The 26,245-nt window shown below is 33.8% G+C and overlaps 1 protein-coding gene across 2 annotated transcripts in view; it reads right to left on the bottom strand.

Moving 5' to 3' along the window:
- Nucleotides 1–26,245, bottom strand: part of NBEA (neurobeachin) — a 370,152-nt gene that overhangs the window by 204,480 nt on the left and 139,427 nt on the right. For both annotated transcript variants that reach the window (XM_081951245.1, XM_081951243.1), the window contains 4 exons: nucleotides 25,958–26,085; nucleotides 17,714–17,775; nucleotides 9,166–9,230; nucleotides 2,349–2,457 (listed from right to left, as the gene is read on the bottom strand). In XM_081951245.1, the coding sequence (XP_081807371.1) occupies nucleotides 2,349–2,457; nucleotides 9,166–9,230; nucleotides 17,714–17,775; nucleotides 25,958–26,085 (364 nt within the window). The remainder of the gene's footprint in view (nucleotides 1–2,348; nucleotides 2,458–9,165; nucleotides 9,231–17,713; nucleotides 17,776–25,957; nucleotides 26,086–26,245) is intronic.

The raw sequence follows: 26,245 nt of genomic DNA, 5'->3' as shown, positions 1-26,245 counted from the left end.
CTTGCTGAATATACTGTTCCTTGTTGTTCATGTCCTGAGTAGTAAACAGTGGAATACTGGAAGTGTCCAATATACATTTCAATTTGCTAGTGTCTAAGATGTCAATGTGTATTCAATTCATTTCACCCTTCATTATGTTGAACTTTCTCAAGTTTATGCTTATATTTCATGTTCCCACTGTAATTCTATCTTGGCATCTTTTGAATTTCTTTTCCTACATGAAAATCTCAGCAACAGACATCTGGAAGTTTTTAAACTACCCACATCATAAACACCATTATATGCAAAAGATCCTCAGTTTTTCCTCAGTAGTAAACCAGCATTTCTATTAATGTGGTTTTCTTGGTAAAATACAGGAGCAGCTTTTTGCCACATAGTATAAAATGATTCTTTTTCTGTATCTTCCACCTCTAATATTCTCTTACATAACCGGTGCCCAATTTAGAGGCATACTTGACTGAAGCAGGCAGCCAGGATGACCTTTACACCTTTTTTTTAAAAAAAATAGTTTTTATTTTTTATTTTTATACATCTCATTGCGTGAATAGTTTGATTCCTGGGTGTCTTCACTTTGAAAGTTCAATTTTCAACCCTCCTTTTCTTTTCTACAGCTGTCTCCTGTTTCTCCTGTTTCCTCTTCACATCTTTTAAAGTATTTCCCTTCTGTTCTACTCCCTTATTCACCATCAATTGTACTAGTATCTTCTTGTTGTTGCCTTCTTGTTGTTGATTTCCCGATTCTGCTGTCTTTTTTCTCTTTCTGATGATTCCATTTTTCCTCATAGTCCTGTTCTTTATTGTTGTATTATATTTTCTAGTTTTTGATCTATACATTCTATACAACCAAATATTTCCTTCATCTCCTTGTGTTGCTCTTTCATGAAATCCTTAATGTCTTGGCACATCAGCTCCATTTCATTGTCTCCACTTGCTTCCATTTTACAATCAATCCACTTTAAGAAAAGAGGCCAGGGGGTTGTCCCCGCCTCTTCCAATCACTTTGATTTGCTCAACAATATTCAGGGTGACTCGACTAAAGGTCTTGTTTATTGTATAAGTATCTAGTAGTTTTTAGGTAAATACTTATAATTCAACAATGCAAAAGGTCCCAAAGTTGCACAGTTCTCCTTTTAGCAACAGATGGCCCTCAAACTTCAGCTTGTACTGCCTGTCTGCATAGTGCTGATTTTAATTATTTTAAATTTGTAAATCCAGGAGGGCAACATTTATAATAATAAAAAACAAGCTCCAGGTGGAATTCCAGTATTTTTTAAAATACCTTTTCAATAACACGTCTTCACTTTGAGAGTTCAATTTTCTTTTCCTTAGTTTTCTTTCAAAAAACTTCTCTTCTTAGAAATTCTGATTTTTTTAAATGTACTTTTTCCGCTGCTAGCCAATAGTTCCAATATGCTTTCCCTTGAATTTCTTGGGGTCACTTTTCAATAAAAAATAGTCTCTTACCCAGTTCACAAGCCACTCACTTTCTCTACTCCTACACAGTCTTAGGTTTTCAGGCTGTCTTCGGCTTCATGGCAGCCATGTTTGTTGCTGCTGCTCCCTGTGGTTGGCTGAGGGGGCTTTCCTAGTCAGGGGGAGATGCAGCTCCCCTCTACCTGCTAGGCAGTCCCCCTTTGCTTCACCACTCCTTTAGAATGGCTATAGTCTGAATTTGGACCCTCCAATAAGGCCTATCGGAGCTGACCATGGTGTTCATGGATTAAGCCTCCGAAGGCGCTGGAGGTGCAACTGGAAGTCCACCTTCACACCTTGTATGACTCTGCTGAGAGTATGTAAGAGTACACACACACACACACACACACACACACACACACACCTGAGAATATATATTCTCAGTATATGCTTCTGTAATTCTCTGCTCATCCTTTCCAATAAAAATATTCTATTCCCACCTTAGCCATGAAAAACTGGCTGAGTGACTTTGGGCCAGTCACTTTCTCATAGCTCAAGTAATCTCCTAGGGTTATTATTGCGTGGAGAATAGGAAGAGGAAGGTATGTTGTATATGTTCACCATTATGTGTTACTGGTAAAAATAATCAACGTAGTACAGCAGAAATTTCAGACAATCCTAATAACAAATTTTAACTGTAATGGAATTGGTAATCTACATCAGCAGTACCAGAACAATACTGTTACTTTTAAAAATGTGAATTAAAAAGTTTCTGACTATAATACTATTTGGTTCTATAGACTTTAAATATATGATTTCTATTAAAAATGAATATACATTTTGAATAACAACAAGTTTTCCTTTCAAAATCTATTTTTGGATGATGACAAGTTAGATGAAAACAGAAATTCGGGGTTTCAACAACTGAGGCTTACCTCAAATTCTGCATGTTTGTGTACATCTTCAGCTCTTTGTCTGTTCAAAATAAACTCTGCCTCATTTGCAACTCTTACAATGTGATCCTTCATTGCATGACACAATAATCTAGAGGAAAAGGTAAATTGATCTCAGACATGATACATTGCATTAATCACAAATTCATTTGTTTCATTGAGAAAAATAATTTATTAATTTATTAATTATTTGTTTTGTCAAAACTCCAAAGCAATTTTTCATCAACATTCATCCTAGTGGCCTAATTAAGAAGTTTATAAGTTTCCTCTGCAATTTTTAACTCAAGCAAGCCACCTGGGCTTGTAAAATAACACAGTAGTGAAAATGTCCCACTAGTGCATGTGTGTCAAACTTGATCATGTCACGTAATGTACAGTAACCTTTTTGCCTTTGTGGAGCCAAGCTGTGCATGATCTGTGCATGATGCATCCGGTCTGCAGATCACCAGTTTGACACCATGTATTGCTTGACCCTGATCAAGATTTCTCCCTTCCCCCAATTTTACTTTTTAGGAAAACATTGAAAAAAGAATATGGAAGATAGCATGTAGAAAGCAAACTTCTGCCTGAAAATAAACTGCATTATCAATAATGCATTTGGGTCCTACTGAGATCCAAGAAACGTTTTTAGATGTTGGCTGGCTGAAATCCATTACTTTTCTAAGTGACCACATCAGTCATGATAACCATTATGTGATAGTCCCAAAAAGACACTCTCAAACTTCTAAATATTCCCACTAATCCAAAAGACTACTGTTTTAGTTTCCTAATTTAAATTCAGGCTCATTAGTGACAAATTGAGTTGTAAAAACTTTGTGAAAAGCCCCCATACATAAAAAGCATAATCTAATCAAAAATTATTCTTTATTTTTTAAAATAAACACTATTACTTGGTTGTCATATAAGAGTTAATATTAAAGTATGCCTGATGTAACTAAATACAATAAACATGTTATCACAGACTTTAGCAGATTTTAAACAATAACTCTTTTAGAAGTTTTATTTTTTATATTGCTTCTTCAAGTGCAAATAGTTTTGGAGATATTGTGGATTAAAAAAATGTTCTCTAGTTGGAGTTTTCTTTTTCATAAGGTATACTGACTATTACAATGAATCATTCCAGTTCCTAATGGAATGTTTCTGATTTCTGACAAAGTCAGAAAAGCAAATCATGCAGTTGCATTTTTTTTAATCAAGAGGATCTCAGATACTATATGTTACTATCAAATTAGTTTTGATACATGAATTGTAAGGTGTCTTCCAGAAATCTTTATAATAAAATTCCTAGTTTTAATGAACTTGATGATGTAGAAGAATACTTATATCCAAATAATTTAATACAGCTTTGAGAGAGATTGAACCCAATATCGAATGTTTAAGAGATGGAGCACCAAAATGGATGCACCTATTACATATCAAATATGTAATATCAAATATGCGACCAATTAGGGTCTTTCTTTCTTTCTTTCTTTCTTTCTTTCTTTCTTTCTTTCTTTCTTTCTTTCTTTCTTTCTTTCTTTCTTTTTTCTTTCTTTCTTTCTTTTCTTTCTTTCCTTCCTTCCTTTCCTTTCTTTTTTTCTGTCTGTGTGTCTTTCTTTTTCTTTCTTTTCTTTTCTCTTTTTATTTTTTTATGTAAGGTAATAAGATTCACTTTATTTTTGCTAACTAAGGAAATCCTACATTACGTTTTATGCAGTCATTTTCATGTAAAGTATTTCTACCAAAAAATAAAACAAAAACAGGATCCTAACTTTTCTGTAATTTTAGTTGGACAGGGATTCAAAACCACAAATGGAATTTCAAAGGTTGTGTGTGACTTCGGGGATATATTTCCCATCATTACTTTCTAATGACATTTCAACCTGGGTGGCAGAAGGAAGGTAATGTACTTCTGTAGACAGGTTCTATACAAGAGTCATATTAAGCCAGGGGTGTCCAAACTTGGGAACTTTAAGACTTGTGGACTTCAACTCCCATGCTGGCTGGGGAATTCTGGGAGTTGAAGTCCACAAGTCTTAAAGTTCCCAAGTTTGGACACCCCTGTATTAAGCATACTACTTAGTTAGACATCCGTATGTCTAATACAGTCCATATAATCCAATTAACTATTTACTTATTATACAAATTTATATGCCATCCAGGTCCCAATGATTCTGGGCAGCTAAAGTGACCAAATGTGGAAAAGACTTTTATAGAATCACTGTGTGTTTCAAACCCAACTCCACAAGAAATTTAGTACCAGGAACATAGTTTTTCTTCCTTAATCAAGCTGTTTGAAGTTATCTTCAGATAGAAAAAAAAATAAAACAAATGATTCTAAGTGTGAGGCTTGCAGTTTAAAAAGTAATTTCTCACTAAACATCTGAATGTTCTTTCTGGAAAGGGAAAAAATGAATGCTTTCAAATCTTAATCAAATTTGTGCAGCTTTCTGAATACCAGAGGTGTGATAAACATGTCTTCAAGAATGACTTTCTTCTTAGTCATGTGCTATTTCAGTCAAACAGTGAATTTCTCAGGTACCAGGTTAATCAAACTAAGCTAGTTTTGAATATTTAATTTTTGATTTTCCACATAATATCATCATTCTTCTGTTAAGTATTTTTGTTCTAGTGAGCTAAAAACAGTTATGCCATGATCCAGACTTTGCTTTCTTTTTTGTGACTTTTAGACTTATATAACTAATATCTTCCAAGGCCCGCAAATGCACATTCACCCGCCTACTATTTGGGTAATCCTATAAACTTAACCAAGCAGAATGAAGTGAAGAAAGAAACTGCTGTTCTTTCTATCAAACTTTCCAAAGAAACCTGTAGATCAGGGGTGTCCAAACTTGAGAACTTTAAGACTTGTGGACTTCAATTCCCAGAATTCCTCAGCCATGCTGGCTGGGGAATTCTGGGAATTGAAGTCCACAAGTCTTAAAGTTCTCACCCCTGCTGTAGATACTATATACTTAGATAATGAACTCCCAAATCACCCTATTTATAACAGTGTTGGTAGTTTCAGAAAGATAAAATTCCTGTAAACCAGACAGAATATTTTCTTGTTTTTTTCTGACAGAGTCAAAGTGCTAAGTTCCAGGTTATTTTCAAAATGATAAGCTTCTGTGTATCTTGGGGTGTTACAGTCATCCATTTGAGATTTTTTTAAAATTATACTGCAACTTAAATTGAATTTACCTGGGCTCTCCAACTATTTTCTATATTAGCCCAACTGGGTATTTAGGAAAGGCAATCTTTTGTTCTCTCTCTTAGGTCAGCAGCAAGGATTTCTGTCATGAAATTGGAGCTTTACCAGTCTTACATCTTTTTAAAGGGAATGTTTATGTCTCCCTTTTACTTTGCATCTATTCTTTATTTTATATTTTGAATTGAATTACTGATTTGCACATCTAAAATAATTAGATTTGTTGTATTTATTCCATGAAGAAATTATCTAAATTTGTTCTGTATTTTACCTGTGTTAACCGGTATTTAATTGGAAATTGTATGTATGACTCAATTGAACCAAATATATATTTTGGCAGCATTTAAAGATCCTATGAGTTCTGGTAACCAGAACAAGGAAACTAAGTTCCAAATAATGCTGACAGGAATTCCACTTTAAAATGCAGCAACAATTTTGATTATATAAACTTGCAATTGTTTCCATGGACCTTATAGCTCAGATAAAGCAAGCAGAAATGAAATTGGTATGGATATTTTTCTATTTTCTTTTTTGTCTTCTCCAGGTGCCAGGTGACCTATTGCTGCTACTGCTTCATTTTTAGCTACTGTTTCAAAAACAAATGTTTTGCTTGAGCTCTGAACTTAGTACTACTATTTGCTGATGAGAAAACACAGAACAATTCCAATCCTTTACTGTGAAAGAAAATGCCTGTCTTTTCTCAGTTTCAAATAAAGTACTGCAAAGCCAGAAAAAGGCCAATTTAATATGGAAGGATAAAAAAAGATAAATGCCAAGAATACAGATACCACACATCAGCAATCCCTCTTTCAGTCAAAGAGTAGTCTCTCAGTTGCAAGATGGAACAGGCATGTCTTCAGAGCTTTCCTGAATTTCTCCTGCTCAACAAAATACACATTATGTACTTGGCCTGTCACTCACTCCCCAGCTGCTCCTCCTACTCTCATCAGGGACAGAGATATTCTCAAAACCTGAAATCTAGCCCTATCTTTCATTTAGGCTCTTCCTTTCCCCAAAGTCTAAACCTGGTGACATCTTAGAGTTCTGAGTAAAGATCACTGAATTTTGAGAGACTTCCTTTCTTGTAGGACTGCATTATAAATAGTCCTGTACATTTTAATCATCCACGTTGATGAGCATTATTTATCTGTTCATAAAAGCCTTAAGCTGTGAAACTACACACCTTCTCATACAGGAAGATTTGGAAATGTGTTTTGGTCAAAGTGCATGATATACTGTATGTGTGTATATGTTCCTTTGGGTCAATGTTTACTCCTGGTGGCTGTCAAGACAGATTCCTGCAGGGTTTTTTGGCAAGTCTTTGCCTCTTTCCTAAGACTTGGGACTAGAATATCCAGTTTCTAGCCCGATGCCTTAATTACTGGACCAAACTGACTCGCATGATACATGACAGTATCGTTTTGAAACTGAAAATTGAGAGCAATTTTAAAACAGTACTGAGCCTTGCATTAAAGAAATTGCATTATACATACTTCTGAACTCTGGAGACAAAATAGTTGTTTTTTAGGCTAGCCATGGAAGTGATTTTATATTTAATTGTAAGTTTTAACCTATTTATTATTGGAATTCTTTGTAATGACTTTTAATTTAATTTAATCTATTTATATTTATTTATTTATTTAAAAAGATTTGTATGGCTGCCCATCTTTAATTAATTTTATTAAACACACTGCTGAGTGTGTTAATTAATTTAATTTTAATTGTGTTTAATAAAACTAATTTTATTTTTTTCAAGAATCATCATGAATTATGGAACTTCTTTCAGTATGTTAAAAAAATGTAAGTTCTCTAGTTCTCAAATTCTTTTGCACTGTTCTTCCATCCACAATTTAAAATTCAATCATAAATGTATAGTAATTATAAGCAATTTTACAATCCATTAAGCTTGTTTTGTTTTAATTATAAAGCTCCTTTGTTAGATTCCTATAAATGATCTGCTTTATAATTTCAGGCAGTTTAAGGGAGCACTTTAATTCAAGTACACATTCATCAACTGTTTATGTCCTGTTAATTGTTGACAACAGCACAATTGCATTCTCTAGCTATGATTGATGAATAGCATTCACACTTTACCTACTAAGAAGAATACTTATAATAATTTGCTTTTTTCAGAGTAAAATAAAATTGATGAATTTTAAAAAGATGTTTAAAAAGAATACATTTTAACAATGCACATGAGATACGTAACCATATCTAGACATCTATAAAGAAGTATATAGATGATATATTCAGTAGTAATTGATATAGAGAATATATGGAGATATAGATATAAATATAGAGGAATGTATGTAGAAAAATCAATGATTATTGCTGTAATTATTGTTTGATCAGAGGAAGAACACTATTAGCATTTTAAAGAAGGAACACAAAACTGGGATTTGTTCAGTGCCTATAAAACTGTAATCAGGACTTCTAACATAAATTCCGCTATAGTCAGAAAAAAATGTCTATATAACAAACGTTAAAAGTGATTACATTTTAGAAACAAGAAAAACACATTTCTTTTTTAATTAATCTACATTCTATATCCAAATATTCTTAATGATGTTAACTTCAGCTGTGGCTACTGATTTCTACTACAAATATTAGTACTTCATTCATATAGATTAGCATGGGAACGCTATATTACTTCTTCATTCAAAAATCAAATTAAAACATTTGCACAAAAAGATTATTCATATTTCCTCACAGTTAAAATAAAATAAATGTATATCTCTTTCTGAGTGAATCCAGCATGAAAATTACAAAATATACCTATCAGAAAGACTAATGTTATAAATTAACATATTTCTTACAGCATGTTGTTTCATAAATTTGAATCTTATCATTTTATAATTGCAAATAGTATTTTAAGTTACAGAACAAATTAAAAATCAGAGGTTTTTAGAAATTCTCAAAACAGCTGCTACCATTTGTTTACTCCTACATATAATGATGCAAATAATATATTAGTGCAACAAAAAAACAAAAATGCTGTAGATAACTACTAATATTTAAATAGTTCTTAAGCTTAAAAAAAGATCATTTTATTTTTTCCTAAAAATAAACACTAAACTTACTATGTTGAGAGTATAATGTTACAGTATTATGAACAAAACTAACAGAACTAGATTGCATCCAGAACATTAACTCTTTTCATAATACCATAGCACACATAAAATGTCTATCTGACGTTAAAATACCTGAAAATAGCATTGGGAATTATGATAAAAATAGCACTTCCTCCTTAATGCATTAAAACACTATGAACAGGATGCTCCAAAGCAGATGGAGTGACAGATGGATTATAGATTGGGTTACGCAGAATCTGTCTGGGGAAAAAAAACCTGTGCTGCCCTTGTAAGATGATGTTTAGTTCTCACATAAATCTTATAACTATTGCATAAGTATTCTAAAAAAATAAACATAGAGTTCATTGTTTCAACATTTCATGGATAAACAAATTGAGTATTTTATGCCAAACATCTCTACTGTAAAATAGTTTAATTAAAATATTTCATTCTCTGGTATTTTTGTAGCAGATGGTGAAGATATTGTCTAATGGAATTAAATACAAAATGACTACTGGTCCAAAGATTTTAAATTAATTACCTTCCTTCATTGATGAGCTCAATAAAAGCAAGTCCAGCATTCTTCTGAATAGAATTTTGCCATTCCTAAAGGAGAGGAGGAAAAAAACCCATATTTTAGAAAGTGGCAATTCTTCTGAAAATGCATTTTTATCAATTGAAAATATTCAGAACTTTGATTTACATTATTTTTATAGGTACTATAGTTTATTGAAATGTAATGCAGTACTGTGCATTGTTCAAGGGCATCAGATATCTAAATCGAAAATAATAGACCCACTTGTGAAGTTTTCTTTTGATCATTATTAAAAAAAACTTTGCTGATGAATTTTCAAATAATAACATTTTAAACCATACATTTTATAAAATTTTAGAAAATAAATATATTTCATTGTATGTTTTTATAGTTCAGTTGTGGATGAAATTCTAAAAATGATTAAATTACATTCTACTCAGTTTCCATAACCAGGCTTGACAGTAAATAGTGGTCCTTTCAAAATCTCTTCTTCAGAACTTGGTAGAAGACTGTCAAATATGACTTATCTAGAGTATAGACTATAAAGCTGAGAAAGGCAGGGCTTATATGTAGAACTACGATTTAATATTGAAACTCTAAGCTTTGTCTCCCTGCCATCTTGATTCAATAGATATTTTTCTGGCTTCTTGCTGACTTTGTAAAGCAGAGGAGACATACTGTATCTGGATATCTATTTTCTTTAAGAAACATATTTCTTCTCCTTAACTGCTTTCCTTTCTAATAACTGTTTAAAAGAGAACTATAACATATAAGATTAGTTTAATTATAATTTAGTACTATGAGTCATTCCCTAATGTCTAAAGTCAGTAGAGATTTGCAAACTAGTCATGCCATTTGAGTCCAACAAAGAGTTGCCATATACTGTATTTTTTGGAATATAAAATGCACCGGAATATAAGACCAAGATTTTGAAGAGGCAAATTTTTTAAAAAAGTTTTTGCACTCTGCAGACCTCCCACAAATGGCCTGTTTTCACAAATGGCCTGTTTTTTTCGGGAAAAAAGGGCATGAATAGCCTTTAGGAAAGGGGGGAGGGGCAAAAACGAGCAAAAAATGGCCCATTTTTCACAAAAATGGGTCCATTTTTTGTCAAAAAAAGGGCATGCATAGCCTTTAGGAGACTTATAGAGTGCTCCTGGGGGCTGGGGGGGGGCAAAAACGGCCTGTTGTTTGCTCATTTCTGCCCTCCCCAGCCCCCAGGAGCACTCTGGAAGCCTCCTAAAGGCTCTGCACAACCATTTTGGTGAAGGGGGCAGGTTTCAGGAGGCAAAAAATGCTGTATAAGACGCACCCAGATTTTAAGCCTATTTTTTGAGGGAAAAAGGTGTGTCTTATACTCTGAAAAATACACCCAGATTTTAAGCCTCTTTTTTTTTTTGAAGGAAAAAGGTGTGTCTTATACTCTGAAAAATACGGCAGTTGGTATATATAAGGTAACTAATCATACTTAAATTTAACCTAAATTTAAGCTAAGGATTCAGATGATGTCTAAATTGTGGTTAATTTAAATGGGAACTGGAATGTTCTGATTTTCTTATTGTAACCCCTGAGAGAAACACATGAAAATGGAACACATAAGCCAACTTGGTTTATTTATAAACCAGCTCATAGAATTATAGATATTGACATAACATCCTAAATCCTCTTAAATAGATTTCTAGCAAGGATACGACAATAATTGTTCTTCACCTAGCTCTTTTTTAATGCAGAGGTTAAAAACTCTTATCTTTGTCAATTGGTCAATCTTCTGAAGAATTCATCTAGAAAACTAGCCATAACATGGGTTTTTCTAACCATATTTTTAATTTCTCCCAAAAGTATTTCAATAGATTTTGGGCATATTATGAAAAACAGAGCAATGCGATTATCTCAAGTTCTTAAGGCAGAACATACAAAACAGGGCATATTTTTTCTGTTGAATTTAAAAACAAAAACAAAAAAAAGTGAATAACCCTAGTTCCTGCTATCTCAGGCTGTCTTAACATCAAGACTATTTCTGTTTACAGAGATAGAATGATTACTGTACAATGGACTGGAGAATATAGCAGAATATATGTGATTCAGGTAGAATTTGATTCCATGTTTTTAACTAATCTGCTAACATCCAATGACATTTGCAAAGTATTTCAAATATGTCATTCCCATCTATTGTATTTTTTCCCACATCGACACTTAAAACAGAGTAAGGAACAAGATACTAATAGATCAGGAGCCAGTTCCATCATTGCAATTCCTCCTGACAGATAGGTTTATGTGTGTCCTGGCCTCATGAACAGCAGCTTCTTATCTGGGTTATTAGCATACTAAATATGTCAAACTAATTTCATGGTCATAAATATAGTCCAAGGTTAGAACCAAAAGCAAGTTCACTGTCCAAAGAGCAAGTAAATAGAGTAGTGCAAAGGAAAGACACAATGAAATGTCAGACACTTATTTCTTTCTCTTTTTTTAACCACAAGAGTTACAAATCCCACTTATATGGAACCACCTAGCCAAGAGTTGAGAGGAATCAAGAAAATGATAGACTGGAAGTCTTGGGGGGGGGGGGGAGAAGCTGACAAGATATATTGTCAACGGTTCATACTTGATTGATTTTCTACAGGCAGATTGTCACAAAGGTACTTTTTCCAAGCACTTTCTTGGTTTTTTTTTTTTTTGTCCTTTGAAAACATTTTGCTTTTCCAGGAAGCTTTTCCTATTTCTCTCTCCCTTGTCTTAAACACTTATTGAAATGCCATAATCTTGATGGATCATTCATAATGTTCCTGGCCAATAATAAAACTACTCAGGCCACTATTTTCTGGGCCTCAATGCTATATAATGTCACATAAGTATTTTAAATTCCTTCTGTGTTTTAATTTTTATATCTGTCATGTAGTGATTGAAAGTTTTCATTTTTTAGATTGTTATACTAATTTCAAATATTATATTTCTATTTTTAATGTAAGATGCTTTAGATTTGCAAAATAATTAATTAATTAATTAATAATCTTTGTCTCCCCCTCATTTGATAGTATCTTGAGATCTGGATGTGGTAAACATCTTCTCTGGATAGGGATGGTGAATCAGTTGCAAGCTCAGCATAGCTGCTGGGATCTGTAAGTGGCTCTTGGGATGCCTACCCTGGTTACTGGTTTCATCTCAGAACAATTCTTGAGATACCATGATGCAAAAAAGGGGGAGGGGAGTTGAACTATTCAGCATGCAATTCATTAAAATCTCTGTATTTGATTCAAATGTCAACTAATAGTTGCATTGCTTAAAAAAGTACAAATGGTGCCTGAAGGTTGAATCAATTGGTTGCTGCCAATTTCAGAATTAACTGACGTTTCTAAGACTGTTATATACCATGCCTCACAGTAATCTAATCCGGATGCATGAAGCATAATGATTAGGTCAGAGGGAAAAAATGCAGCAGGCATAACAATACAAGCTATCATAAAGCATTGTCTTCTTCAATCAGTTCCATCATATTGGAATATTAAGTAGCAACACTATAAACAAGAACACAGTCAAGCTTTAACTCTGAAGCTCTGTTGAATATCGATGCTGTAAGAAAATGACTTCTGTTAGTGTATGCCTTTACATGGAAGGACTTTATAGATCTGTTATTAGTTTGGGGTAGGAATTATTTATTTTTTAATTTAAGATTAATTAAGATAAACTTGAATAACTTTTTAAAAAGCAGTACCTGTCTTAAATTAACTCAATGTATTATTGAGTCAATAAATCATATTAATGTTACTATCCAAACAGATTATTATATGGGTATTTCTTTTAAGTATTATCCTCCGCTTTAGAATAAGAGTTCAAAAATATAGTATAGTAGAATTCTTTTGTATTCTCTTCAAGTAAATCTCATAGTAATTCTTATCTATTAATTTTTTTATTAGCAATCAAACACTTCTTAAATATCCAAGTAACATTTCAAAAGTGATCTTATAGTATATAGGAAAGTAAACTTATTCTAAAATTGGAATTGCAATTTTTCCTTTTAGTGTTGTCTCCTTGTTAAAAAGCTTCGCTAAATATAAACTAGTTAGGTTACCACAACAAGAAAGTGCCTTTCTGTTAATCAGAAGAGGAATAAAATGTTGTAAATGTATTTTAGCATCTCCAAACAGAATCAAGGAGCAGTTTCTATACTTTAGTATCTGCTATATTAAACAATTATTATATTTAAGCCTGATACTTTATTTCTGCCACTAATGGGTCTAATAGAGAAAAATGTTTTATTTTAATGTTGTTATTTGCAATAGAAAGATGAAGACCCATTTGAAATAGCATAATTATATTTGAATATATTACTACTCTGAACAGAAAATGTTTACAACAATCTGGAAATTCTTAGAATCTATTGTAGTTCTTGAAGCAAAAAAGAAAAGAAATATTAATGAATACCAAATATCCTTTTAAAAAGGAAAACCAAACCTTGGGGGAAATGTCATGGTTTATTTGAGAAATCTACTACAAAACAGTACCACAGTTGTGACATATAAGACTAGACTATAGCAAACAAAGACTAGTTAATAAAGGACAGATCTTATCAAAATCACCATCTTAATCTCACTCACTCCTGAAAATTAACCCAATTAATGTGTATTGAGTATGTGGTTATTTATTATAAATTTTGTAAGGCCATTGCAGACCAAATCAATCTAAGTATCAGGCTCATATTTGGGAAATGCAGAGGGTTAGTACACATGAAAGAAAACTATTGTAAAAGGACAATAGTAATCAAAATATAAAAAACAAAGTGGTTTCTCAGTGTCGAATAATGCAGTATCCCTATAGGAGTTTCTGTAAAGCTTAAAGCAAATTTTTCACAAAGACATAATTCCTCTGGGGACAGTCTTGATTGCATATCCTTCAGAGTCTAAAAACCTGCCCATATGAACTGAATTATCCATGACATGTACCTTCAGACGTTTGTAATGTGATATTTCATGTAAATTTAGACCATACCTTGGACATGAGCCGCTGGCAATGTTAAGTTTACTCAGGAGCTCAGATAAGAAAAAAAATGACATCCTTGCTAATCTGTAGTCGTTAACATGGAATTTCCAAATAAAGAGCATAAAAGCATCTAATTTGCTGTAGCAAATGAAAAGAAAACAAACTTTGCATTTCCCTTTCCTTTTCAATGTCTACTATTACCCTAGTTTATGTAAATAAACTTCTTCAAAAGCCTTCTCAATCATCTATCTTTTTGAAGATACATTTATCTTCAAAACAGACCGCTAACACAGATTGCAAAGTGCAATTAATTTTGAACAAAAAAAAATCAAAATCTCAAACATTGTATCACCAGTATTTGGGGTGAGGGGGGAATGTTTCTCTACCAACAAAAAGCTTTTTTCTTACACAGGAAATTTCCCTCAATGGAAACAGAGATGATATTTTACTTTATCTTCCTTTCTCCCTGCAATACTTATTCTTCCAAATGCCCCAAGATGCTTGGAGGAAACTTCAGTTCTAGGGAGAATATACAAAAAACTAGGGAGCTGGTAAAATACATTATTTTACCGAATGTAATGATTAAACAGGCTTCAGTCAATAGGACTGAAAAACTACAGAATCAAACCACAGAAAAACCCATTGAATGTTCAGAAGATTAAAAATAGAAAGTTAAAACCTCAATGAAATGTTTTAATATGAAATCTAATGTTAGAAAAATATCAGGTTTTTTAATGCCTCTAACCCTAACCCTAACCCTTTGTTTTGCTCTTATTTTAATAGCTAACATTTGTTACTACTACTGCTTTTACAAATGGATTACACTGGTCTTGTGAAATATTTCTATAGGCATACATGTCATTTAGTGACCACACTTGGGATTGACAACTTGGTTATAATAGGCTATTCAAAATAATCAGTGTGGGAGCATGGGACAGTATCTCTGTAATATCTGCAAACCCAATGGGGATGTCTTACCTCTTTCTTGCAAAAAGAAGAATCTGTCTATATTACAGATTGAGCATTATTCATACAGCTGGCTGTATTCCAATTTACATTTATGTTTCATGCAGTTCATCCTTAACTACTTTTTCTGTTCCACTCTATATTTACCATTTCATCCTCAAAAGTAAAACATTTTAAGAACTTCCTTTCCTGTTCACAGAATGAAATAATGCAGGTTTTTTTCTAGCAGCTACCATCATTCTAAACAAGTAGCCTATTTCCCAGGTAGACTGCTTCTGTGTACCACCAGCTGAGAAAAAAAAATGGATTAGTTTATGTCCAAAGTATGTTCCAATTACCCTTGGCCTCCAGGACAAGGAGGACAGGATGTTGGAAGACAGCCAACTTGGCTCTCTATATCCTAACTAGAAGTGAAGCCATAAAATGATTGTATGATATGGCTTCATATTTCATAAAGAACAATAAAATCATTAGAAAAAGGTAATGAGCTGTGTGTGTGAATGTGAAAGTTCTACTAGATGTATACTGCTTCTATCACTAATATTTTATGTGTTGGAAAAGGCATATTTTTTAAAAAATATTGTTGCAACATATATGCATCAACTTAAAATACCATTTTTCTTGTTATATTTTTAATCAATTAAGAATTCCTTCTTCGGGTGATGGTCAATTCTTAACTTGTATTTTCAACTATTTTATGTCCTTATTAGAAATCTGTTGAATCTTCCTCTTCTTAATAAGAGAATTCATTAATATCATTTGAAACACTGAGGGGATCTCCTCTTAACAAAGTACAACACTTTAAATAAAGTATTCTCATGATTGTGGGGCAGCTGTGGAAGATAATGAGGTGAACTTGGGAAAAAGACACAACTGTTTTAATGTATTGAGGTAAGTTGATTTGCCTGCATTTTGAGCACTATCTGGAGGTCAAATCTGAAGCACTGTACAGTTCTATGGTAGACTCCAAACAGTTCTAGAATTTTTTTAAAATGAACATTTTCTTTATTTTGTGAAACTACAAATAAAATATTTGATCTAATATTTGGGGCCAGAAGTAAAGTGAAAGTTTATTATAAGCCTATCTAAGACTGTCTTAAAAATAATGTATTTAGTTGGAATATGTATAAATATTATCTACATATATATTCCAGGATAACATTTCAAATTTAAAAACATTGCTTTTTTATTGCACAAATTCTATATAAGGATGAAGGGAAGGTGAAAAAGCAAAGAAGCTTGAATTTCTCACTCTTCCCACAATCAATATTTGAGGCACATTACATCTCTAGAGTCCTTAATGGCAGGAATTCCTGGAGCCAGCAAATGAGTAATGTTAAACCTATGATTAGATGATGAGACCATCAAAACACACTAAGCTGTAATGCAGCATTCCACTTTATCTCTGTGAGCTGCAGTTAAAACAAGGAGCAGGGAAGAATATATTGTATTAGTCCAGTCTAAGCATCAGCCAATGAACAGCTTGTGAGAGAATTCAGTGGACTTAAATATTTGGGACTTTCTTGAACCAAGGATTTAATTATTATATAACAAATTTTACAAGTTTTTTTGCAAGAAAAGTTTTGAAACTCGACCACAATGAAAGTTACAAATATATACATCTTTATTTAGATGTTTTGACTGGTAGAAAAAGTCCTCTCCTCTCTTTTTTTTTTTTCTTTCTTTCTTTCTTTTTTTTGGATGTTTTGAAGAATCAGTTTGTGGATCAGCAAAATGTGAGTAAGCAAAGTATATTTCAGACTTAATTCTCATTTATGGTAGCACTGTACATGTTAACATCTGCAAATATAATTTTATTATTAAAATGTGGTTCTACATTTTAATAGCAAGCCTACAGCTATTATGAATTTGGCATATTTCCAGGAATAAGCACTTTAAATATTATTTTATATTAAGTTTATTAAAGGGAATATAAAGTGTGGAAAGAAGTAACCCCATTCAAAAGCAGATATTAAATTATTTGCAAAAAATAATATACCAGATTAAAATGACAGCTGATACTTCATTTCAGAGTAATGCTTACCTTTTGATTTGTTATCTATTAGAATAAAAACAAAGTCACATCTCCAGATTGATACTTTTGATGGTCATATTTCCTGAACATGAGTTATGCTTGTCCTACAGCAATTGACCCAACAATTCCCAACCATGCACATCATTTGTATTCATGTGCATATCTGCAATGCGTTTCAATCATATGCTTCCAATTGTCTATTATGTGATACCTTGCTATTTATCAATATCAAATTGTTCTAATGTCATGTCCTATTTTAACTAGCTTTCACAGGCAATATTGTCAAAAAGGAATACAAACCAAATAATTAAATAAATTGCTAATAATTGCTAATAAATTGCTGACGTCACACTACGTTGAATTTTCTGTTGTTGAGATCAGTTGTAATTATGTAATTATGTATTATTTTGTTAAGGCTTTATCAATGGTTATTTAAACGAAGAAAAATAAGGGTGTCTTTATAATGGAGTTTATTATAATACCAGCTCTATAACAAATCTATACATCTAATAATTATATTTCTCCAAAGGGAAAAAAAATGAAAGTAGTATTTGTAAAAACTAGGAATCACCTTACTTGTGAACAAAGAAGCATAACAAGTTCAACCACTGAGGTACTTGATTTCATGCAAACCAGTCCTGTAAAAAAGTAAAAAGAAGGATTAATTCTGCAACGCACTAACTATAAGAGGAAATGTTAAATTGCTTTTTTTGTCAAATAGTTACGTAGGTCAGATTTTGTAACATTTCAGTAGGATGTATCTAGCAAAGATTTCTCAGAATAATCTCCAATTATCTTAAATCAGAAACCATTTGTGATAATATTATATGTGTTTTCCACTCAACAGTAAAGTCAACCTTATATTATATGAAACATGGAAAGAGCTACAAACTGGCACAAAAGGAATTATATGCATTTTAGAAATATGGAGCCATGTCATTTGCTCAATTCAACATATATGCCTAAGAACAGATTATTTCTATATTGATTGATTGACTGATTGAATGAATGAATGAATGAGCGAATGAATATCCCATGTTGTTCTTTTATTTGAAGATTCAAGGCAACTAGTATATAATGGAATATATATGGAGTATATATGGAATATATACTCTAGTGTCAAAGCAAACTTCTTGAGTTTTAATTTAATTTAAATCCATGTTATGCCCCATTCTGTCCTGGATGTTTCACCAGTTTAAATACCATGCTATATCTTGAATTAAAAAAAAATAGTTCTAATAATTAGGCTGCCTTATGCATCCTTTCCGTTTTGCAGATATTGTAGAAGTACCACGGTTATTCTGACGAACACTTTACTTGCCTACTTTGCAGGTACACATTCTATTTTAGATAAATAACATACACAACAGAAAGTATTATACAGTGTCCACTATATTTTAAAAATTATGTTCATGTTTCTCGCCCAGTTAATATAAATGTCTATTTACTGTATATTAAGAAGAGAACATTTTCCCTGTATACTACTGAATTTCCAATAGGGTGATTTATATATTAGTTAGAGATACATACTAAAGTTAAGCTGAGAGTAAACTGAATCATTCAGTGGTGGATAGATGGATGGATGGAAGGAACAAAGTTTTAGTTCATTCCTGAATTAATATAAATTTGATTCTTTGCGTATAGGGTAAGCCTCTTCTGAATTAGTTTGGAGGATTAGTTAATTAGAGTTAATTAATTAGTTAATTAGAGGAGGAGGAGAATTGCAGAGTGAAAAATATGCAGGTTAGAAATTTTCAAAGATCATTTATGGACCTTTGCCAAAAAAATGCCAAAATAGTCTTTCAATTTTAGTTCTGCAGGTTTCCATAATAATAAAAAAACACAGTAGCATTAATATCCCATGTGTATTCAAAATAATGTTTGACTTAGTATAAGGATTGATAAATTTCATCTTTAAATGAATATCTTTCAAAGGTAAAAGTAAAAATGTCATTCAGAATTATCGTCAGACAAATACATATGTACTTTTCTGGAAATTAAATGCATTCCTTCAATGAAACTAATTACTCATAGTTGTAGTTTCAAATAGATATACTGAAACTTGTTTTAAACAGACATAAACAAAGAGTCACTGGGGATAACAGTGTCCCTATACAATTTATATTTATTTCAATTAATGGAAAATACTGATTTGCTCGCAATCCTATTTATTGTACAGTAAGCAGAACAACTACAGAAAGGTATCATACAGTAATTCCATTCTATCAGATTTACAAGCTGACCAGTGGTGGGTTGTTTTTTTTTTTTTTTTGAAAAAAAAGTTTTATTGGTTTTTTTAAAACATTTATAGGGAAAAGGGTAAATGGAATGGTTACAGATTTTGGCAGTAGCAAGTGTGACAGAGGCCCCCTCCCTCCAATCTCATAGGTTACATCCATATATCAAGCATTAATCCATAGTCATAAAAGATCAGCATATTAATTCTAGAAAAAAAAATTTTTTTCAGTCAGCTTATATTGTTATAATATATAATCTAGATATAATTTCATTATTACTTTCGGTTTGTTTATAACATTGTGGCTTTCTTATTCATTTTTGTGATCTGAGCTTTCTTGGTATTGCCCCTTCTCCCCCTGCTGGCAGAGCTCCGGCCCCTCCCGTGTCCTGTGTGACCATTGTGGTATCTTCTGTTTTTTCTAGGTTCGCTTTGTTTTTTTCCATAAAGGCCTGTGCCTCTATGGGTGTGTTAATTCTAATTCTTTTCTCCTCCCAGAATATCAGCATACCTTCAGGCATCAACCATCTAAACCACACCCCCTTCTGGTATAATTTATTCGCCAATTGCGAATAATTTTTCCTTTTCTCCCTAATTTTTTTGGGAATCTGTTTTAGAATGGTTATCTCCCTATCATGGTATGTGAGTGTTTGCCCCCTTTGCACACCCAGAATTTCATCTCTTGTGCTTTTCCTAAGGAATCTAATATGAACCTCCCTGGGCACATTGTGTGTTCTGGCATATACTGAGTTCACTCTATAAGCCAGATCTATCTCCCATTCCATCTGTTGTTTATCTTTGTGTATGTATTCAGCTAAAATATTGGTCATTATGTCCCTTATATTTTCCCCATCTGTTTCTATTACATTTTGGAATCTAAGATAGAAGGACATTCTCTCAAAATCTGTTTTCATTTGTTGGGTATCAAGTTCTTTGTTTCCCCTCTGCAAGGCCTCAACCCCCCCTCTCGCCTCCGCCACCCCACCCTCCACAACGTCCAGTCTCTGTGAGTTCTTATAGATTTGCACTTGATTTTCTTTGATTTCATCTTTCATTTCCCTTAGCTGTTTCTTAATTTCCTCTTGGCCCTGTAAAATTTGTTGGAGCATTTGTTGAAAGTCTATCTCTGTAGTCTTAGGTTGCATCAATTCTGTTATCTTTGACTGTGTGGCTGGGCTAGATGTTGCAGATGTTGGAGCAGAAGTAGCAAAACCAGGTTTTCCAGGAGGTGGTCTTTTTGGAGACATGGTTTGGAAAGCAAAGGAATCAATCACTGTAGAGACTGGGCAGCTGGAGAAGAAGAGCAGGCAGACGAGTCCAGGAGACAGAGAATCCAGACAGATGGGAATTTCTTTAGTAACTCTAGCAATAGGTGAAAGTTTTTTTTCTCCAAAGGGTTCAAGGAATCACAATCCACAAGAGATTCCTCTGGGTGGCTCGGAGACAAAGACCGGAAGCCTGAATTTTGAAGGTGGAGTCAAATTTCACAGTTCACAAAGACAACGGAAGTGTGCCATCTTGCCCTGCCAGTTTTGGGCTCAGAGGCATAGCAAACTTTTAAAAGTTCAGAAAATTCTCAGTTCACCCATAAGTTCTGGATCTAAGTCCAAGGAAAGTCACTTTTATAGGGGTGAGGCATCATTAGTTGGCTCTCCCCCTCCCTCCTTCCCCTGGGGGCGAGAGCAAAATCTTTTCAAGCCGCTTGTCCAAGGGGGGGGGGAAAATCCCCCTCCCTCTAGCCGCACCTCCAGCAAAAGTCCGAAAGAAACTTTGTTTAAAAAAAGGCTGAAAAGTCCATTAATTCAAAAGAGAGGGAATGGAGAAGGGAAGCCTCTCACCACACCGCCGCTGCTTCATTCAGAAGTGTATTCTCCGATCGGCATGGGGCGAGACGCGCGCACACGGGCGCCCTCCGATACTGCTCCCCGGTGCCTAGAACGAAGCGGAGAAGCCCCCGCCAGCCGCCGCCGACGCCAGGACCCTCCGCAAGCCGTTCCCTCGGCAGGACGCCTCTCCGGGGCATCCTGTGCCCCCCCAGAAGCGGGGGAAGCCCACCGGGAGAGCGGGAGCAGGCAAAGGCTTGCCTGTCGCCATAGCCGCCGGAACCGGAAGTGTCCAGTGGTGGGTTGTTAACCGGGTTACTACCGGTTCACTCGTGCTCACGCAGAAGCGTCCGGAGGGTGGGCACAGCCTCCCACCCCACCACTACCGGTTCGGCTGAACCGGGCTGAACTGGGAGTGACCCACCTCTGAAGCTGACAGTTAATTAATGAAATATGAAATAAATGTAAAAATCTCATTTGAAAAGGCAACCTGTATAGTTGATCAGGCGTTTTTTTCCCATGAACAAAAAAAGAGAATAAAAAGATTAATGGGACACTTATCATTTCTAAACCACTTCTATTAGACAGCTGACAAAAAAGAGTGAAACAGAAGAGAACATAATCAAATTCTCATAATTAAAATGACTACATATATTAATAATATTAATAAGATTCTCTAATCTTGGATACTTTGTGGTTTATTTTACACAGAAGTGTGCATATATAAGTACTGTGTACAAAGACTCAGTACTTACATATGCACACTTCTTATATTAGAGATTTTTCACACATTCTGGTAAAACTCCAGATTTTGTGATTAAAATCAACATAATGAAAGCTACAGAATGATACAAATAGTGCTCCATTGATAAGTTTAAGAAGTCAAGAAACTGTAATATATTACTACTTAGTCAATTGCTTCTTGAACTACTAACAAACTTGCTATTTTCTTTATGCTGTATAATTTTCAAAAAAAAGAACAACGTGCTGTGCTGTTGTAGTTTGCAAGACACCATGGGCTTTAAACTAATCACGATATATATTAACTCTGATACCCCAAACGATAGTTCAGAGCATTCATCTAAAGAACAATCTGGAGGACACGCAAGACGTTTCAAGGACGGGGCAGCAACTCTTGTGAATTAGTAATACAGAATTGTAATATCTGAGACTGAAGCTTAAAATGAGACCAAAGAAAAAACAAGAGAAACGTCAGTCAGAGATATCCCAAAGGTGCTTTTTCAAGAGACAACTGGACTTTCTTGTTTTTCTTTGAAGACCTTTAGTTTCTCATCTAAGAAGCTTCTTCAGCTCTGACTTGATGGTGGGGAGCTGAAAATCAGAGCTAAAGAAGCTTCTTGGCTGAAAGGTGAAACGTCTTCAAAGAAAAACAAGTAAGTACAGTTGCCTCTTGAAAAAGCACCTTTGGGAAACTATGACCTGGATGACTGAGAATCTCCGTAGACAAACAGTCAGAGATCTGGTTGAAAGAACACTGGGGCAGAAAGCAATAGTCTGATCCCCCACTGCCCTCTCAACAAGTGCACTTACTGGCTGAACTCCACAAATAGCAGGATTTGATAATCTAAGGCTTTACTGCTTTTTCTTCATAGAAAATAGGATAAATTAAAATGGTGATTTAGGAGACGACCAGGCTGAGCCTGAGGTAGGGGACAAATGCATCATCTGTCTCGAGTCCATGCTCACAAGAGATCTAAGTTCCACTCTTATCTACAACCAATTTGTTTTGACCGTTAGTAACTCAGATTCTTGTAGTGAGCTTAAGTTTGCAATAAATCCTAATATTCATTTGAACTGCCTGGGTTTCCTGTTTTCCATATTTGACAGTCTATTTCATTTAAATTTGGTCAGTCAATTTTCCCAAAAATGGTCCAAATGAAATTGTTTTCCAGTTAAGTGTGATCAATCCATTCCCCAATGCCTTTCAACCCTCCTAGGGAAAGCCAATTTATCACTTTTCCACTAAGTTTCTGCTGTTGTAAAAGAATGCAAGCTTGAACTTCAGAAGGCATATGCAATCAACTGGGTTCTAAGTCTATGTTTCCGATGCTGCTTTCAAATCACACTCCTTTTGTGAATCTAATTTATCTAGAGCTACATGCATCTGAATATTTTCCAGTCATTAGCATTTCATTAAATGATTTAAAACAGTTTTCAAGACTCCACTCCAAGATGCTGCTGAATGGCAGAAATCTATTTTTCCTGCTGACGTTCTGCTCATTTTGCTGCCAATGCTGGTTTTCTGGAAGTGCTGCTCCCTGTATTTGAATGGGAGCACTTAGGAAAGACCAAGGCAGCTTTTGGACAGCTATGAATACACCTGAGAAGAGGAGTCTTGAAGATTCCAGTTCTCTGTGGGAGTGGTCAGAAAGTCATTGGTTATCCATCATCTTTTTGGTAGTTCATTTTCTTAAGCATGCCTGGGTTTTAACTTCACTTTTTTATTTTGTTTGTTTGTTTCACTTTGCTTTTTATCTTTAAAACCTGATTGACTGGCTGAATGCTGATTTATTTTAAACCCCTGTTGGACTTAATCTATTTTTCTCTTAGATTTATATTGTTTTTGAATAACTTTTGGTTTTCCAAAAGGAAATACGGTATAGTGAAATGTGATGCTTTCATTTATTTACATCTATATTGTACGCTCAACATAGTGTTTTTGTATTTTATTAATTTGCAAAATATTTGGAGCTTATTTTTCTTTTTTCTTTTAACTTCTAACATTTGATAACAATTTTTTAACATTTTGCTTCCTGAAAAACTTTTGGTGATTTTGATAGACTCCTTCAAACTGAATATGAATATAATTTCAGAATGACTGTATCATGTACCAATCTTGAAGTATGAATTAACCTGTAATGTTTGTACTGTAATGTATTTAATCACACAATGTTTCTGACATACTACATCAGTTCAGCAGGGCTAAAATATTTTACAACTGATTGTGTCCGATGTATCTCACCACAGTGCCCAACAACAGTCAACCAGCAATGATAGATTCCATTGTCCTGATACCATTTTTCCATTGTGATAATGACATGGTGAAATCTTTCACCATGCTTGTCACTAATTACACTTAGATTTTCAGGAAAGAAGACTAAGTGTGAATGCAGAAAATTCATGGTCTGTACAATATTAGAAATTTGTCAACCAGCTGAATGCAGTTTGAGGCTTTGTGGTTGCCAAGAAAATTGTCAACATCCTTGAATGCCTTCCAGGTGATTTTCTCTGGCTCCACTAACAGATCTTTAAAACTCTTGTCACTGATGATGTGTCTGATCTGTGAAGCAACAAAAATGTCTTCCTTAATCTTGCATCAGTTATTCTTGGAAATATCTGTCTCAAATAACAAAACCTTCAGCTTTCTTGTTCATCGCTTTCACATTATTTTTCAAAAGTCTGAGTTTTCTATGAAGCAAAGGCAAAAATATCTTGGTTGGGTCATCAAGTGGCTTATGTGCCTTTTTTCTGTCCTGAAACCAAATTCTTTCAGTATGATCATTTCTTGTTAATGTAATATGATTCTCGTCCATGTTTGTCCCATTCACATATGTAACAAGAGTATTCAGCATATCCAAGCTGCACTCCAAGCAGTAGGTCACTACTTTTAATATTCCAGTTGTACTTGTTATACTGGATGTGCTTCAACAACAGTTTTTGTATTTTTCTTCCATGTGTGCAACATAGCTAACAGGTACTAAAGAGTATACATTGCCATGGTGTAAAAACAGAATATTTCAATAAAGCATTAGATGATACGTTAAATTACAGCTTATTTTCATGATTAGCAGCCAAAAATCTATAACATACACCCCAAAATGTTCAGAAAGCAAACTTTGTTGTCCAGTGTAATTTAACTTGTCTCAACTATTTAATTAAGCCAAATTCCTTTCCTTGTTAATATAACATATTGGATTAATCTTATATATGTCTTAAGGGAGCTATTTCTTATAAATCCCAAAGAATTAAAATATGTACTGATGGGCAGTCCAAACTAAACCAATTTCTCATGATAAGAGGAAGAAGAAGCAAAATGTGCCACCAAGTGGAATATCTTTATTAAAGATATATGGAACAGGAAATATGTCACCAGTCAAACTTACAATTTAACTCATCTGAATATACAGATCTTTTAACATATACAACTTGTGGACAGTGATACATATCAGTGGTACTGATATTGAAAACTGAAGTGTAAGAAGAATATTATTCCAAAGAAAATATTTCAGTTTTGATTATCCATTAAGAAAATAGAATGTGCCCACAGATTGTACATCTTGACACAAGGCAATAAAAATCAAGTGTCGGTTTATCAATAGGTTTGTTAAATACCCATGCTATAAATAATGTTCTTTAAAAACCACTTGAGTTGAACAAAATACATTTAGAAGGTGAAAAAGCACAATGCTATTGAGATACTAACCTTGGCTGTTTAGCAAAAATGGAACACATTGAGCAACCTAAGTGAACAATTAAAGAAACTTGGAATCGGTTACAAATGGATTGTTCTCCTTCAGATTATTTACTCATGAATCAGGTAGGAATGAAAGTAATTTCTACTCTCCATGACATGCAAACATTTTTTTCTATAAAATGGCCTTTTTCTATAAAGAAAGTGTATGGAATTACATCTCTATGTTTAATCTGTTTGTGAATAGTTAATATGGTTGGCATTTCACTGTAATAAAAATTAGTTCAAAATGTAAAGAAATAATAAAAGAACTACTGAATATGTATTACCTTCTATTAGGAGCTCTTGCCCATGACTGCCCAACAATGTGCGAGATAGGAATGGGGCAAAATCCACAAAGATTTCCCGAAGAAGAGGGGCCACTTTTTCCAAAGCTCTTTCAAGTTTCGCAGTTATGCTGTTGAAAGCAAAGCATGGTAAGTGAGGTAAATAAAGTTATCATAAAGCAATCCAAAGACATTTAAAGTAGGTGGATAAAATAATTAATAACATAATTTGAAGTACGACAGTGTCGTAAAGCTTTGTATCTAATGAATCAGTCAGAAACTAATATACCC

The sequence above is a fragment of the Natrix helvetica genome (assembly GCF_964273705.1).
Source record: "Natrix helvetica genome assembly, chromosome: 4".
Taxonomy (NCBI): Eukaryota; Metazoa; Chordata; class Lepidosauria; order Squamata; family Natricidae; genus Natrix; species Natrix helvetica.
Note: the sequence above shows the minus strand (reverse complement) of the source record. Positions and strands in the feature narration are given on the sequence as shown.